This window comes from Genypterus blacodes, unplaced genomic scaffold (assembly GCF_046128005.1).
Source record: "Genypterus blacodes isolate CSIRO-AG114 ecotype Tasmania unplaced genomic scaffold, CSIRO-AGI_Gbla_v1 ptg000005l_1, whole genome shotgun sequence".
NCBI lineage: Eukaryota > Metazoa > Chordata > Actinopteri > Ophidiiformes > Ophidiidae > Genypterus > Genypterus blacodes.
This window is the reverse complement of record NW_027466819.1, coordinates 2288915-2306272: the sequence shown is the minus strand read 5'-3', so window position 1 is coordinate 2306272 and position 17358 is coordinate 2288915. Positions and strand designations below refer to the sequence as shown.

Below are 17358 nucleotides of genomic sequence, written 5' to 3'. Positions count from 1 at the left end.
AACCGTCTTGATGAACTTCAGTCCAGCCTGTGAAAGCTGTCAGATCCTGTCTGAGCTCACATCCGTCCTCCCCTTCGCCCTTTTCATCCAAACCTCACACTCTGAATTACTAAACTCTCATTAAACCTGCAGACAAAAAGCCTCAGAAGATGATCAGCTCATCGTTATTAATCTGTTCATCCTGTGTGTGTGTGTGTGTGTGTGTGTGTGTGTGTGTGTGTCCATTAGCCAGCTGAGCAGTCTGACTACGTGTTGCAGCTGCTTATTACGATCCTCTTGTGTATTTGTGTGTCCACCGTGTGTGTGTTTAGCTCTTCCTTATGAGGTAGGCACCACTGCTGCCTGTGATGTGTGTGTGTGTGAGTGTGTGAGCTTCACCACGTGTACATACCCATCATGAAGATGACCTTTGGTTTCTTCTGATCTGCACGGTAACCTGGATCAGAAGCCAGAAAGACTTTAACAGGTTGTGCGTATCAACACACACACACACACACACACACACACACACACTCACACTCACACTCACACACACACACACACACACACACAGATATTCTACAACCTTGTTCTGTATAAATTCCACATCCATTTGTCCATTAATGATAAATGAATGTAAACAGATTTGTAATGCAAACAAATCTGGAATGTGATGAAGTTGAAATATGTTGTATATAAGTGTTCAGATCAGATTGTTTACTATCGTACGCTGACTTTATTAATATTTATCAGTGTTGAATAAATGATTGATTCAGTCACATCAGTGTTTGCTTCTCTGCTCCTCTGAGTCTCAGACTGGATTTAGGATTTCTGAAGCCTTCATGGAGAAAAGACTTTTGGATTCTACCTGCTGTTTATTAGTTTACTTCTATACCTGAGACATTTTCTTCTTAACTTTAAGGGGAAATGAAGAATCTGAGCGTCAGAACTTGTACAGAACTTAATTGCCTCCACAGAGCAGCTTATGTTTGCATCATTAGTTAGCAGGACAGACCGGAGCCCCGAGTGTTCAGCTTGGTGGAGGTTTGGTCGCTCTAATGAGTTCCCTTGATTAGTTTGGGATTTTTGGAACAGCTGGCGAGAGAAAACAAACAATCTGCAGACGCCAGCTTGGACTCTCTTGGACTGAATCAATGAGGAAAGCTCAAAAAAAACAAAAACAATAAACAGATAGATGTGATGTGTAAGTCTCAGATTGGACTCAGTCACAGTGGAACATAGGAATCCTTACTAATGCAGGTGTAATGATCAGATCAGAGACGACGGCTGACTGAGGAGACAAACATCAGGTCCACGCGCCGGCCACAGTGAATCAGCAGGGCTGGTTACACAGTCGATACTGACGCTGATAAACACACGCGGCTGCATAGCAATTACATGACTGCTGTGGCATTTAGCAGGGAAAACACGTGTGTGTGTGTGTGTGTGTGTGTGTGTGTGTGTGTGTGTGCATTCATGTGGCAAAAGTGTGTGTGTGTGAATTAGTCCACTTACCTTCTCCAGGTCCTCCAGGTCCTTCAGCATAGCCAATGTCTTCCTCTTCCTCATCCTAGAGAGAGAGAGAGAGAGAGAGAGAGAGAGAGAGAGAGATATTTAACAGCATGAACTTCGAGTCTTTGCATGCTTAATGAGATTAAACTCCTTCAGAAAATTACAAATTAAATGATGGGATTGGGATCAGTGATCATTAAGAGAAATGAATCAGATTCAGGCTCAGCTCGGCTGGAAGAAGAAGCGTAAAGACCTCCAGATACACGCAGACGAGTAGAAGTAAGAATCCAATAGTTCCCTTTGTAACATGGTACATGAATCCTCACATCCAAGGATCGTTTCACTTCCCACTCTAAAGCAAATGAACAAGAGCAAACTGAGTCTCTAGTGTGGCACGTGAGAGCAAAACAGCCTGTGTGAGTGTGTGAGTGTGTGAGTGTGTGAGATGATGATGTGCCAGGTGAGTGGAGGCTGGTTAAAGTACACATTACTGCTGTGGTCCTCGTCCGGGCTAGAGGATCTCCTGCTTTCCACTTAAGCCTTCAGTCGCTGCGTGAAGAAGCTTCAAAGTGGCTCCTCATTGCAAACAAGGTGAAGCTGAAGATGGTGAACACGGCGTGGGAACAATATCAGCGTCTGTGCTTTGGAAACACGTCTCCACAAACCAATTAGGATCTCCGCACAACACTGGGAGTTAGTTTGGGCCACTTGGAGCAGCAGATGGGAGGAGACGCAAGACGATTGATCCAGATAAGCTATTGAACGCTAACATGTGTGAAATCGTTCTCTGACAGCGGCTGGGGATAAACTCAAACAACACAAACCTGAATGTGATTTGTCACTCAGTGAGCCGCGACAGACAGCAAACAAACTCTGTGCTGGGAGAGAAACATAGTTTTTGTGTTTTATGGAGTCATTTGCAGTTTGCAGAGTCGTGCTGAGATCCGACGGAAAACATGTCAGGGGTTTGATCATGGCACATGAGCTGCAGACAGGAAATGAAGTGACATTTATTATAAAAGCTCTATGTATTCATGTTTTCAGAGCAGTTAAGTCTAATAAACGCTCTGAAGTCAACATGTGAGCGTCGCAGCTTTGTGCTATTTTTAACCAAAATTCAAATCATTTATACAATTCTTTAATTATTAAATATTTCTTAATTAAACCAAATTTTTGAAAATGATGACAATGACACAATAACATAAAAAATAAAATTAAAAAGTCCAAACTCACTCAGACTCATAGCTTTGTCAGATTCTAAGTCTTGACAGCTCAATCACACAAAAACAAACCCATGATGATGTAACATTTTAGATATCCCATCTGCCACCATCTGTCGCGTCTACACTCATCTATCTGACGGTTTGGGTTTAGGAAACGCGTATCAGCAGACAGGCGAGTGTGACGTCTGGGTGGCGCTGCGGCTCCGTGCAGCATGAGAGCGGATGAGGCAGAATAAAGAGAAGAAAAGAGTAAAGTTGTGCTGGTGTTAACGAAATGCAGTGTGGGGGAGTGGAACTGACAGAGGCGCCAACAATGAGCCAGCCTGGCTGCAGCATGTGGGTACACCAACTGGTCTGATGAGTCAGAGAGAAAGCGAGAGAGAGAGAGAGGGGGAGAGAGAGAGAGAGAGAGAGAGAGAGAGAGAGAGAGCTCATCATATTGCTTATTCATGTTGCGCACACACATTCAGCCTCTCTCTCTCTCTCACACACACACACACACACATACACATATCAGTTCCAGGGCTCTCTCACCTGTGTGTGTGTGATATGTTGTGTGTCATGTAACTGTCGTGTGAAAAATGACTATCTTGGTTTGTGGGAACTTGGATGTGTTGATGATGACAATGACGATACGAGGGTTCACCAGAGAGCAGCAATATGTTCCACACACACACAAACACACACACACACACACACACACACACACACACACACACACACACACACACTCTTATGTAAAACACCCCCAAAATAACCACACAAACATGTGATGGAATCAGGAGCAGGAAGTGTGAGCGGCACGGCGGTGCGTCGCCGAGTCTCACTTCCTTCACATCAGGCTCTTTTGGATGAGTCACCTGCTTGAGACAATCGGAGCAGCAGCGACTGTTCCCCCCAAAAACTCACACTTTCACTGGATTGTCACGTCTGTCGGTGTGAGTCTGGACTCAGACTGTCGCAGGCTGACAAGGAGCGGCTGGAAAACAAACACTGCTCACGAAAGAGCCGATCGGTTTCCTCCACTGGGCTTCAGTCAGTGTTTCCAACAGCAACGCCTCCGTCTCATCCATCTTAGAAAGATTTACAACAACTAACAATTTTCACTAAGAAATACTTTCTTCTACAATTGATTTCAAACAAACAAATGCGTCACATGGATTTTGTGTCCTCGCTCATTCAGACGCTGTCGTGTTTCCTGCTCATGTTTACGGCAATTTGCACTCAAACGAGGACAGAAGACAGATTGTGATGACAAAACAAACACAGGCACTCTTTTGTATTTTCACATCAATACACAACATAATTCTCCATAATTCCCATTTGAAATCCAAACTTCAAGTCGTTGGTTTGCAGCATGTCACAGTCCTGCTGTGTGTGTTTGCTTGTGTGTGAGCTCCATGAGAGGATTCCTGACAAACACAACCAACAGGTGTTGGTGGGCGTTGCACCTCAACAAACACAGAGATGTTTAACCAGATTAGACTGCCAAAGTCTGCATTATTGATCTTGTTGTCGCTGATGGATTTCTCTGTGTGACAGCCGATGCTAAATTGTGTGTCGAGATAGAAGCTGCTGTGTTTGATTCTGAGGGTGGGGTCTGGTCTATTTTCTGCACCGTGCTCCGGTCTGTACTCGCGCACTGACTGGGCACAGTAGGGGGGCGCTGTTTCCCAGCTCGACCTCCATCCCGCTCTTTGTTCCCTCCAGACCCCTCCTCGTTTTCTAGAATCTGACAAATGATGAGCCTGTGACACGGGTCGACAATTATTGATCTGTCCCACTTGGAGTTTGCGTGTCTGTGTGACTGAGAACGCGTCAAAAGGCGAACCACAGTGGGTCGTGAAGAACAGGCGACACCCAGCAGGGCCTGGGCTGTTATGTAAACAGGGCGGCGGGGTGCGGGGTGTGTTCAGTGTGTGAGCGGAGTGTGAGCGGCCCGGAAAATCACAACAAACATTCAAAACCGGGGTGAGAATGTAGGTTAGGTTTGATTGTGCGACTTCATTTTGTTGGGAAATGAAAACGATTAGAAAGCAAAGCGTATTGTAGCGTCTCTGCGGCTCTTTAATTAGCTGCAGGAAGGAGGTCACGCTGCTTAGCCTCTCTGTTTGTTCCGTGATTCCAAGAAATATGAAGTCCAAAAGTGCAGAATGATTATTTCGAGTTTCCGTTTTCAATTTCCTTGTGGACGATGTAGCTTGACCTCTGCCGCTCAGAGCTATTTCAGCTCTGACAGGCAAAAAAACAAACACTGACCCCAGAAATGAGGGCTGTCAGGTCACTCTGGAGTACAGGCCAATGCTTTTGTGAGTCGGTGGAAGGTCGCAGGGAACGGTGCTTCTACTTCTGCACTGGCATGAATTTGAAATACTGTGTGTACCGTATGTGTGTGTGTGTGCAAAGGTTCAACCACTCCAGGATTCTTGGGGCCTCTCAGTTGCGGCGAGTTTGTGCAAATATTCCAACCTTGGCAAAAATGAAAGAGCCCCTTTGGTTTTTCACTAAGAATTCTGCTTTAAAAAGATAAAAAAAAGCTGCGTGTGAAGCTTGTGAAGCTTGTGAAGCTTGTGAAGCAGCGTCGGAGGCTGCCACAGGCCATTCAGCACAGGAAGACTCTCAGGGACAAGCTGTAGGCCACTTAGTGCTTTTATCTAAAGGTCTTGGTGCTTTCTGCTGTGCCATACATTATAAAGCCTCGCCAGCAGGAGTGAAAGCTCTGACCTGGGTTTCTCTCCCCTGAGCTTTAAGAGAACACGAACCACAGCAACACAAATTCATGTCCAAAATGTTAATGGAAGAAGAAACACAAGCGCAATGATGACGGAAGAAGAAGAAGAAGAAGAAGAGAACAGAAGACACGAGAGGCCAAACAGGAACCTTTTCCCTTTCACACGTGAAAGAGGGAACGCCTGGCGTAGGGAACGTTTCCACGGCGTCGTGCGGAGGAATGACGCTCGTCTGTTCTCTCAGCGAGCGCCGCTCGTCCCCGCGCCTCAGTGATTCATCCAACCTTTGAAATGAGTTCACTGTCTGCCATCACAGGGACGGTAATTTGACTGTCATTCAGGTTTCTCAGAGGAAAGTGGACGATTTGGATTTGGTGAAAAGGGTTTTTCCTCGTGATTGATTGCGAGTTGAAATGTGAATTCTGTGCCGGTGCCACGCAGAACTCACAGAGAAAGACTGAAGCAACCAGGCCTGGGACAACAATACCTCAGACAATAACAACAACAACAACAACAATATTATTTTTCATTACTGACTTCTATGAGCAGACACAGAGCAACATGGACATCCTGTTGTTGTGTTACAGTACATCTGATCCTCCAACCCCCGACAAAAAAGTTTGACTTTGTTTCAGGTCTTTCCTTTGCTAGAAATGGACTCAGAGGGTAAAATCAGCTGCTTTGAGTCGATGCAGCAGAGGAGCAGAGACACTAAAGATGAAAGAGCAGAACAGAAGCGGCAGGGTTTGGTGACGCTTCCCAGTGGGACTGAGAGAATATGAGCGGCCCCTTTCATATCACACACACCGTCATTTGATCTGTGTGTTAATAGTAAAAGCACAGGGGGCAGCAGATCGGCCTCCTCTCCCACACTCAGCGCATAGGAATGAATCATAATTACCTCATCGTACTTGCAAGCGACGTCTGCGAGGCCGCCGCTCTCGCCCAGCAGACTGAGATCCATCTCGCTGGGACCTGCGGACAGAAAAGGTCCAACTGTCATTAAACACCACGCAGCTACGCGGCCTGGAGCAGTGTGTGTGTGTGTGAGTGTGTTGTTTCGAACCAGCCCTTTATTAAAGAAAGCGTGTCAGCTGTGTCACGTTACGCCAAGAAGCCCTATGAGCCGCACGCTTTGTTCACCTCCAGTCCCGCTATTCAGAGGCAGACGGGCGCCTTTGTCTCCTGTAACTCAGCCGTGTCATTCATGCAACAATGATAAAGCTATTTCTTTGTGGGATTTCAAGAGAAGCCGTGGTTGTGGAGCTGGGGCTCACGTTGAGCGTTCGCCGTGCTCGATGTTCCTGCAGCCTTACAGTACTCAAGTGTGTGTGTGCAGCCGTAGCTCATCAGAGTGGAACAGTCTACAGTGTAGTTGAGGCATGATTCTGTTTGTGTTGTCGTAATTAAACCCGCAGCTTAGTTTCTGTGCTGTTTGCTCGAATCGTGACACGGAAAATATTCATACATCAAAGGTTAATTTAAGAAAAACAATTCCTCATACGCAGCATCTCCCGCCTTAGAAATGGGTCATGAGTAATTCTCCCCCATGGCAGATTCTGCATGTGCATCAAAGCTTCCTGATTAGTGAACTGGGTTAGAAAAAGCGTTCTGCTTCCAAACCTCACGCAGGCAGCAGCTGTGAATCCCCTCAATGTTTCGTATTATGAGGTTCACAACACATTAGATTTACAGGCAGAAGTGCACCCGGTCGGTTCAGACTAAGAGAGATGTGAGATACCAGAGTGGAGAGAGAATTACAGCACTAGAAAGAATACAGGAGTGTAATTCCCTACAACTTTGTCTGCAGCAATTTCAAGATAAAAAGTGGAGTTTATCCATGAAAGAGGTCAGAGTGATGGAGCTATTTTGAGACTCGTGTTGTAATATTGTTGGTTCAACATTCCGAGGCTCCAAAATTCTGCACAAACCCAGAATGTTAAAGAAGTCGGTAGATTGATGGATGAAGAACTGGGAAGAGGAAGATCCCCCAACACGTCTTGTTTCTGGGCTCCAGCAGGGTTCTGATCCAGATCCTGATCCTGAACCTGATCTGGAGGTAAAGCTCTCACTCACTTACAGCATATTGCACAGCTGTGGGATCTGCGTTGTCAGGGAGACCGGCGACTCACACAAACCTCGGGGGGAGAGTACAGCGGTGGAGCTAAAGCGACAGAACAATGTATAAAGAATGTGAGGCCTGAGTTTGTCGGTTTGAAACCTGCTCAACATTCCCTTGCCTTGCTCTTTTACCTGCCTCAGCTGTTTCTTGCATGTTTCTATAAACGGTGATGTCATTCTGAAACACAAGCTGATCAATGAGAGGGATTGTTTAAAGTTATGATCGCACCCAAGTGGCAAGAAAACAATAATAGAGCTTTGAGTCCATTCAGTTCTTCTGTCTCCATGGGATACCTGCCACCAGATTCCATCAGGGGGGGGAAACATGTGCAGAGGGGGATGTGGACCGATGTACGGGCGTCACGCAGCTCTTGGGAGAACGCAGATGTAAGCACAGAGAAGTGATTGAGATTGAGGCTCCTAATGAGGAAATGCTCCATCTTCTCTGCAGGTTCTCCATTCTCACCAAGCAGCTTTGATCTGCAGAGCAAAGTAATGAGCTTCAGCCCGTATGATCAGTCAGCATTGATTGCCCAACATTAAGTGGATCCACCGTCTTTTTGGCCGGCAGTCATTGCCCCTGCGTCGCTTAATGAGGCCCGTTTACGTTTTCTATTTGTTTCGGCGACTCGCTGCCAAAGAGACGTTATGCTATTTGTCTATTGCTACGATTTGACTTTGATATGAGCGTCACACACACACATTCTGTTAGCCGAAACCCTGCGCTGTGTTTAATGAATTAGGCCTGATCTCTTCATTTCCTCTCTTGTGTACCAGGAAGCCTCGCTAATCCTCAGCCGGTCTGTCTGTCTGCCCCCGGCTCTGTTTGGCCTCGTCCCCTGATGTCCCTCAGCTGTCCCTGCCAGCGTCCAGCAGGCTGCTCTGATGGCGGTAACACGGCGCCCCGGGCGTGTGTATTTTGAAGGTGCCATATGGTGGAACGCCGCTGTGACTCTGCACCTCCTCACTCAGACCTCTGCTTCCTCTCTCCCGTGAGTCTTCGGTGGCAAATCTGTTCTAAAATCATCCCTCCGTCACAGAAAGTGCAGCAGGAGGCAATGCGGGATTGGATTTTTAACTCTCCCATAAAGGCAGAAGTTGTGTTTCCTGCTCTGACAAGTCGTGCTTCTGTCTATCTGACTATAATTGAGGCGCCTGGCAGAGAGAGTGCACTTCAGAACGAGCTTTCAGATACACAGTAAGAGTGAAAGTCAGAGCTGAGAGACCAAAAGCAGAACGTTTCTCTCTGTGTGTGTGTGTGTGTGTGTGAGCCCGAGCTCCACACAGTAAAGCAAAGAAACAACAGAACATTTGTTTCAAATTGAAAACTTGATTTCATTCTGTTCCCTATTTCTTAACGTCTTTCTCTATTTTATGAAGGCAGAATCCTTTTTCCGGTCGCCCTGGTTACATAAGAGAACTCTCAATGCAAACCCGGTGAGATGTTCTGCTTCCTTTTTACAATAAAACTTCTATCTTCCTCCATGCACCCGTAAAGCAACCAAAGCTCAGCGTGCTTCATCTCCCTACATAAAACCTTCATCATCTTTACCACATACGCCACACACACAGAGAACTCACTTCACTTCCTTTTTCAGCTCTTTTGTGAAGGCTTAGACTGAAGCTCCGTCACTTGAAAACACATAATCCACGATTCAATAATTCATCACGAGTCTCCTCCGATCATGTAAGATGCATTCAGACCGGCACTGTAGTTCCCACACAGCATGGCTAACCCTGCTTCACCTGTTGCTATGCCAACTCTTGCGGTAACCGTGGAGCTGGTGGGTGATGGTGTCGGTTTTCACTTGCTTGGCTCGGTGTGTGCGCGGAGAGTTGCGTTTGTGTGTCGGTGGGAGTTTAGGAGCCAGATTTTGCCCGAGGCGGCTCTGAACCGGGCACGCTGGTATTTTGGTGGCTGACAGGACGAAGAAGCAGCAGCAGCGGCTCAGATCTCTTGCTGCGTATTGCATCATCGTTTGGCTCACACAGCACCTACTCCTACGTTACAAACGCACACACACACACACACAGTCTGGCATAAATATATTAGTTTCTGTCTTTATGGCTCTAATAGTACTGTACCTTCCTCCTGAGAATAGAAGATCTGCCTGCTGCTTCCTGCCAAAACTGGTTATGTAACCGATGATCGCTGCAATTAATCACCATCTTATGAAATCATGCTTAACTACAGCTGAGTTTACAAAATCGGCAGTTTACTCAGAGTATTTCAATTAGTTTTAGGTATCTCATGGTCGTATTGACAACGCGGAGTGTTGTGTGTGTTGTGTGTGTGTTGTGTGTTGTCTTACAGTGGAATTGACAACCGTTTGGCAAATCTTCACAAACGCTGCACCTGAAACCCGGTGAAGTCCATTTAAGCTCACTAACGGTTTCAGATCTTATATTAACAGTAATATCTGAGCGTAAGAACCTCTTCTGGAGTGTTAGTGTTTCATAAGACAAAGCATGATCTCACCGGCTGCAGGCTCTTTGGAGGGGAACAGCTTGTTGTCCACGGTCGTGCTGATGTCACAGAAAACCTCGTCTTCATCTCTGTCTGCATCCAACTGAAAGGAGAAGAAAAACATCAACTCTGATCAGGAATTCACTGGATTTCACACCTTTTTCCAGCAGATTCTTGACATCTCTTGTCTTCTTCCCCGGCCGGTCGACTTTGACAGGTGAGGCAGACGGATCTTGACCTGCATGCTTATGGTGTGTGAAGCCACCGTGACGTCCTTAAATCAAGCCGGCTATGAGACAAAGAGCGGCCTTGGTTATTCAGCAGCCGGCTCACACTGTAAGCTTTAATGATACTTGATTAATTACTTTCCCTTCTGTGTAAATTGGCCTCTTTCACGTTCCTCAGTGGCGACCGGCTTCCACTGAGCACTGAGCCTCACTCACAAATGGAGCGTGCAAAATCTCTTTGTGAGCCAACTAGGAGCTGATTGAACCAGGCTCTGCTTCTTAAATATGCCCTTTGCGCCCCGCCCCCCCCCCCCCCCCCCCCCCCCCCCCCCCCGACCCTCCCATGCTCTAATCAGTCAGAGCCGAGAGGCAAACGCGCCCCCACGCATATAAAGTCTGGTAAAAATAAACACACAGCAGGTAATCGCTTTACTCTCTCCCACCGCCACAACTGTGACGCTCAGCAGGGCTCCTTACTTGACGAGTGAGGTAAATATATAAATAGAGCAGATGTAACGTAAGGACAAGAGCAGACAGAACCGCCGCCGCCGCCGCTGCAGCTTCCTCCTGCGGTTGCCATGGTAACAAACAGAAACTCTGCTATCTGCTGCTGTGTGGGAGCCCCGCCAGTCCCCGGGAACCTGGAGATCCCACCGGCCCCGAGGGGGAAGCGGATGGGACCAAACTGAGGATTCCCTGGAGAGCCAAGAGCCACTCAGGCCTCCATCAGTGTGACCTCACACACTGCTTTACTGCACGCTGTCAGCCAGCACGCGTAACCTGCTCTTACTCTGACACACCGCCATTACCAGAGCCGGAGGCATCTTCTCTCCAAAGTGCTTTCCAGCTTTTCATGCGCCCCGCCCCGCTATTCAAACGTCTAACACACTGCCGACGGAGAAGCAAATTGATTCATGTTTTATTTTGCCCATTTTTCAGAAGCATTTGAAAGCTTCCACTAAACTGAAACACTGAGTGAATGATTCATGACGGCTCTTTGAATAAACTCTGCAGTTCGGCTCCACTAACAATACGGCCTCAGATGGGAGAGCAATTATCATCAAGACGGCTTTTAACAAAGTGGAGGAAGATACAAATTCCATTATCCAACATGATTGAACACCATCACAACAACACAGATAAGAAGCAGATGATTCTAAAGTGATTGTATTGGGTATTTCAGATAATTTCCGAGCTTTACTCCAGCCTGAAACTCATTTGCAATCTGTGAAATGGTTTGGGTTTGGGTTTGTAGATGGGAAATCTACACAATCTACACAAACTACACACCACACACACACATTTCAGGGAGTAATTCATGAATCCCAGCAGCAGATTTAATGCCTCTTGTTTGCCACTAAAGATCATAATTCATCATTTGGATTTCCTGGAAGACGTTGATGATGAATGTCAGTGGTTGGAAATCTATGAGATCTTTTAATCTGCATTTGTCTCACGTGAGTTTGTGATCAATACAAATCACATATAAGCCATAAGTGCTGTTGATTAAGCACTTTATTTAAAAAGAGAGGGTTTTTAGTATTAATTAACGTCACAGCTGCTCAGGTAATGTTGCTCCCACTCCTCGTGTGCAGATCCACAGTTTGTCCACTAGGAGATTGCCCTTTTACTCAAGTTACAAAGGTTAAATGAATAAGAGTATGAGGTCATTAAAGTCCTCTGCCAGTTAAAAGGAGGTTGACATAGTTTGACTTTCATTTAAAGAGCTTTTAAAGTTTTTCTCGCTTTAACTCCACATCGCTCTCGACTCACTTCCAGGGGCAGAAACTCAATTATGTTGCCGGGATGATGAAATGAGTTTACATCTAACCTCGCTGCAGAGGAGAGAAGCAGCTGAGCGACAGAGTTCAGATGTTTGTTGTTTGTTTTTTATGAGCAGAACTCACTCGGGGAATTTATCCTAATTGGATCGGCCATCATCGTTCCCAGAATGACAGGACGCCTGTCAAACAACCACAACAAACAATTACCTCCCTCTGCGGCGAAGACGTGTGTGTGTGTGTGTGTGTGTGTGTGTGTGTGTGTGTGTGTGTGTGTGCGTGTGTGTGTGTGTGCGTGTCTTCCTACACCAGACACAGATCAGTCACGCATCACTTTGATCAAAGCATTACAGAAGGAAAACAGGGACAAACTTGAAATCAAAAAGCTGGCAAAACTTAATCACAAAGAACAGAAATAGGACAAATGAATCCGTTAACATGTGGAGGTCAATAGAGCCGCAGACGCAGACGTGTTGACAATCCAGTCAATTCCAATTCGCTGTGAACTCTCTGGGAGTCAGTGAGTCATTGCGACGGTTCCTTTTGGAGTTATGGCTTCTTCTATTGGAGCTGACATTTAAATTGAATGGATTACTTTCACATAAAGCCTCTAACTGCGCAAAAAGCAATTAAGCCGTTGAGGTTATTGCGTTCATTAGTCAAGACACAATTGAATTCTCCGCTGGGAAAATGACTCTGGAGCAGCAGGACCAGCCAGAATTTAATTTGATCTTTAATTCCTGCTTTTGTCTTCAGAGGAAAACCAAATGCTCTTCACACATTTGACAAATAGCGGTGTTTGTTTTTTAAGCTCTCTTAGGGGGAAGAGAGTTGGGATGCGTACAACATGACAACACACACACTGCTGCTGCACCGTACAGAATGGTGACGTGTGTGTGTGTACGTATCATTCTGTCTTAAGACAATAGTATAAATTCATGTGATTAAGAAGTAGTAAAAGTCTAAATGTGTGTGTGGGGGGGGGGGTCTGGAATGAATAATCATAACAAAGCTGTAACGGCTCCATCCTTTAATGAAACACTCATAAACTGAAACTGCACCTCCCGGTCCTCCTGCACACACAGATTAACTTCATGAATCACACGCCAGACGTTTAGGAATTCCTGGTGCAGATCTAAATCATCTGATTGGCTTTAGAAAAGGAGCTGAATGAGTCTGAGCTCACATGCTCTGTGCACATTAGCTTCCTCTCTCTACTCTTTGACCTCTGCAGCGCTTCGGCTCTGGAGCGTTTTCATCCGTATTGTTCAGATGTGGCACTGCTGAACCTTGTGTGTGCATCGCTCGGCCTCTGCTGGAGTTTCTGTTTATTCATCAGTGTGTAGGTTACAGCTGTATTCATTCAGCTGGTGAATTACACCAGTACAGAAACGGCCTTTTTCATTTCAAGGTCTATTAGTTGGTAAACCAGTAATGTTCTCAGTATTGTTTTCCTTGATACTTCTACTAATTTCCCAGAGGTGGATCTCAGTCCACATTTAATCAAAAAACCTTTTGAATTTGCAGCCCCACAATACAAACAACCACAATCTCTCTCCCTCTCTCTCTCTCTCGCTCTCTCTCTCTCGCTCTCTTTATCAGCATTAATAACCACTATGAAAGCATAAACTCGGCTGTTTAGAAAAGTCAAGTCTAATCAGACAAAGTTCAGGCTCTAGACATCCATTTGATTGCACTGCGCACACGCACACACACACGCACACGCACACACACACACACACACACACACACACACACACACACACAGTAGATGGTTGTTAGGCAACAGCTTAAGGTGTGAAAAAGGCCAGTTTCCAGTGAGTGTGAAGGGAAGTCAAATCTCTCAGCTCGCCTCTGACTGAGAAGTCTCATCCTGACCGATATTCTTGTTATTTTAGTTTTGTGAAGGACATGAAAGGCCATAGTGCACCATGCAGGCATCATTCCACACTAAGGTGTTGCTCAAGCATCCTTCAGTCTGTGCCAACCTATAACTTCACACTCCATGGTGTGAAGCCTGTTTGGGAACTGAACGAAACACGCAAAGAACAAAGGCAGAGTGACTTTGGACCTCTTGCACTCAAACTGCCTGTTGACGAGCGAAAACACAAAGAAAGCGGCGGTGGCAATTCACAGGAGGACCGAAGCATCGATATCCCCTTCAAAGTTCCAATTTCCTCTGTTAAGGGCAGCAAACGTTTCTCATTCACACATATGCGGAGAGAAAATTGGCCCTGACCGAGGTGTTTGGGGAAAAATCAAACACGGGAAACCGCAAAGGGACAAAGAACCTGAAAGGGAGAACCGCCGTGCACACTGAGGTTGACCCAGCAGGGGGGGATCAGAGAGGGAAATGTACAGGAGAAGCTGGTAAAACAATAAACCTCAATATCAATATTTGAATTACAAATATAGGTAAATCACAATGTGTTTGTTCTGGACAGAAAGCTGAGCTGTAGGATCCATAAAGAAGCACGAGGGTCACAGCTTTAACATCGCTCTGCTGTCTAACAGATAAAATGCGAGTGGAGTCTCCATCTGAACTTTCCTGGCCCTTTGGAGCTCTGAGACCTGAGACCCTCTGCAGTCCGCTCATTAAAAAGAGAGGAAACAATCGTTTGTCTGCCCGTCTGTTCGGCTGCACGGCGGCCCGGCGTGATGCTGCTGAGGCGGGCAGAGGTTTTCATTACTGCTGAGAAAGATGGAGCACACTGAAGACTTCATACTGAGTGTGTGCGTGTGTGTGTGTGCGTGTGCTTGGAGGCGCTGCAACAGTGTGAAAAGGATCATTTCAACTTTTCTAACTGTGACCTCAGGGAATAAACCATCTGTACGCAGACCAGAATACATGACAGAAACGTCCAGACAGCCACAGAAGCCACACTCCAAGTTTTAGTTCCTTCATTCGTTCTGTGTAAGAACAGAAAGAAACCGATCGCTCTGCTTCCCCTCTGTTGCGTAACGCCTCTAAAGAGCGGTGAGCAAGGATAATAGTGTGAAAAAATGCACCAATCATGAGGCATCGATCACACTGCTGTCCTCTCAAGTGCCACGCGCGTACGCACACACGAATAGAGACGTCTGAATGACGCAGGATGAAAGGAAAGTGAGTCCACTGAAATCGAGGGAGACGAAGGGAAGATCACACCTGACGGCTTACGGCAGAGCGGCTCTTAAGGTCTAACAGAGGCACGTAGAGCTCACCGCTGCTGCACAGAGCGACCGACTAACACGAATACACAACAGCAAAGAGAGAAGCAGACAAAGTGAACAAACTGAAGTGTAGATGAGTCCAGAATGGAGAGATGTGATTCCGGTGCATTTGGAGCCGGAGTGTGTTTAAGTGTTGTTTACTTTGCTGTCGTCTTCACTTTGACCCTGGCGGCTGAAAACACACCTGAAACTTACAGAGGGAAATGAAAGATAGAGAGAGCGAGCGAGCGAGCAAGCTGCACCGCTGGGGCTCAGGCGCCTGGAGGGGGGCGGGGCCGGTGCCGGGGCGAGGTGGGGGGTCTGCTGGCTTTGTCATACTAATGTAGAAGAAGCCCACAGCACTGAGCTGTTAGGAGAGCAAATTTAAAATCATCCAAACACAAACACAAACACAAACACAAACACAAACACAAAAACCTTCTGGGCTCCGATTCATAAGCAGCAGAGTCATTTCGTCTCCCCTCTGCTGTGTATCAGTCAAAGCTGCGATGAGGCTCAGACGGATCAATAAGACTCCCACTAGAAGGAGCCAATAAGAGCCAATTGCTCTGTTAGCACCCGACTCACACACACACAGACACACACACACACAAACACACACACACACACTCTCCAAGTCGATCTGCTCACTGCTCCCCAATTAACACAGGCTCACTCTGATTCTCTCCTCTCAAAACAACAACACATGTATAGTAAGTCTCATTGGAAACAACAAGGCAAACTGAGCCAATAACACACACAGACACACACACACACACAGAAGAAATGATTCCTGAGGCATTACCGTGACGATGAGGCCCCTCTCCTGGAAGTACTTGACCAGGGGAATGGTGTTCTGCTTGAAGTTGGTGAGGCGGCGGTCAATGGCTTTGGGGTTGTCGTCGGGTCGCCCCTGCTGCTCGGCTCGCTTCTGCAGACGCTCCTTCAGCCGGTGGTTGGTGCAGGCCAGGAACACCACCAGGTCTGGGGTGCAGATCTACCAAAGGGGGGTGGGGGGGAGGAGGAGAGAGAGACACACGGCGTGAAACCCTCACAGCTCAATCATTCGCTTCTTCCGTTTCCTGATTTACACCGGATTGATTTAGAGAGTAAAGAAACAAAGAGTCTCTGCATAAACACAACAATTCTCTCCTCCAACAAGGCGAGCTGAGACATGGTGAGCTGTCAGACAGGCTGCTGGGCTTTGTTTCTCTCACACAGCAACACAGATTAGGTGTTAGGAATCTGAAAGTCTCGCTGTTCTTGCTTTCACACATGCAGCAGGTGTCAGATGACAAATAGACGTTTTAAAATGCTGGAAAATGCGGTCAATCAATCAATAAATCAATGGAACGCAGCCCTCACACCGGCGCTGACTCCATCTTTGCATCTTTGTATCGCAGCTCTCCACAGGGAACTTTGCCTCTATAACAACATAACGACATCAGAGTGGTTGATTAGGATTCACGAGCTGCTGTTTGTTTGCTTTCCTGGGCGTGTGTCACTTAGATGAGCTGCGGCGAGGCGACGGCGGTGCACAGGTGCATTTGATCTGGAGTTCTGCCAGAGCCAAAAATAGCAGGAATATTTGCATGAATGTGCAACGCGAGGGGACTCGGTTTTGCATCTCGCTAATCAAACTTTCTGTTTCCATAGCGATCACGCTTCCCCCTGCCCTCATTTTCTTCAGGTAGCGACTTTAATGAGGACCGGCAATTGGATGTTGGGGCCATTTCTTATGAAACAGCATTATCGTATGAACCGATCAGGAAATGTCTCCAGAAACGTATCGCTATCGTGTCACATCGGACCAGAATGGTAATTATTCTCAGAACAGCTTCAGTGCCGGCAGTTCCATAGCTGATAATATCTCTTGCTTAAAGGCCAGGAAGCATGCACACACACACACACACACACACACACACACACACACACACACACACACACACACAAACAAACACACACAAACACACACACACACACACAGAGACACACACACACGCACGCACACACACACAGTCCAAAATAAGGCACATAAGCAAACTGTTCCAAACATGACAGCTAATACCCTTTTAGGGAAGCAGTACTCCATCAAAGCATGAAATAAGAAGCTGAGCGTACAGGAAC

The 17358-nt window shown here is 46.6% G+C and overlaps 1 protein-coding gene across 1 annotated transcript in view; it reads right to left on the bottom strand.

Annotated features, from left to right (window-relative positions):
• Nucleotides 1–17358, bottom strand: part of ak5 (adenylate kinase 5) — a 39371-nt gene that overhangs the window by 8465 nt on the left and 13548 nt on the right. Inside the window, exons 6-10 of the mRNA XM_076148349.1 lie at nucleotides 16037–16228; nucleotides 10044–10134; nucleotides 6345–6418; nucleotides 1495–1549; nucleotides 392–436 (exon numbers count right to left, since the gene is read on the bottom strand). Of these exons, the coding sequence (XP_076004464.1) occupies nucleotides 392–436; nucleotides 1495–1549; nucleotides 6345–6418; nucleotides 10044–10134; nucleotides 16037–16228 (457 nt within the window). The remainder of the gene's footprint in view (nucleotides 1–391; nucleotides 437–1494; nucleotides 1550–6344; nucleotides 6419–10043; nucleotides 10135–16036; nucleotides 16229–17358) is intronic.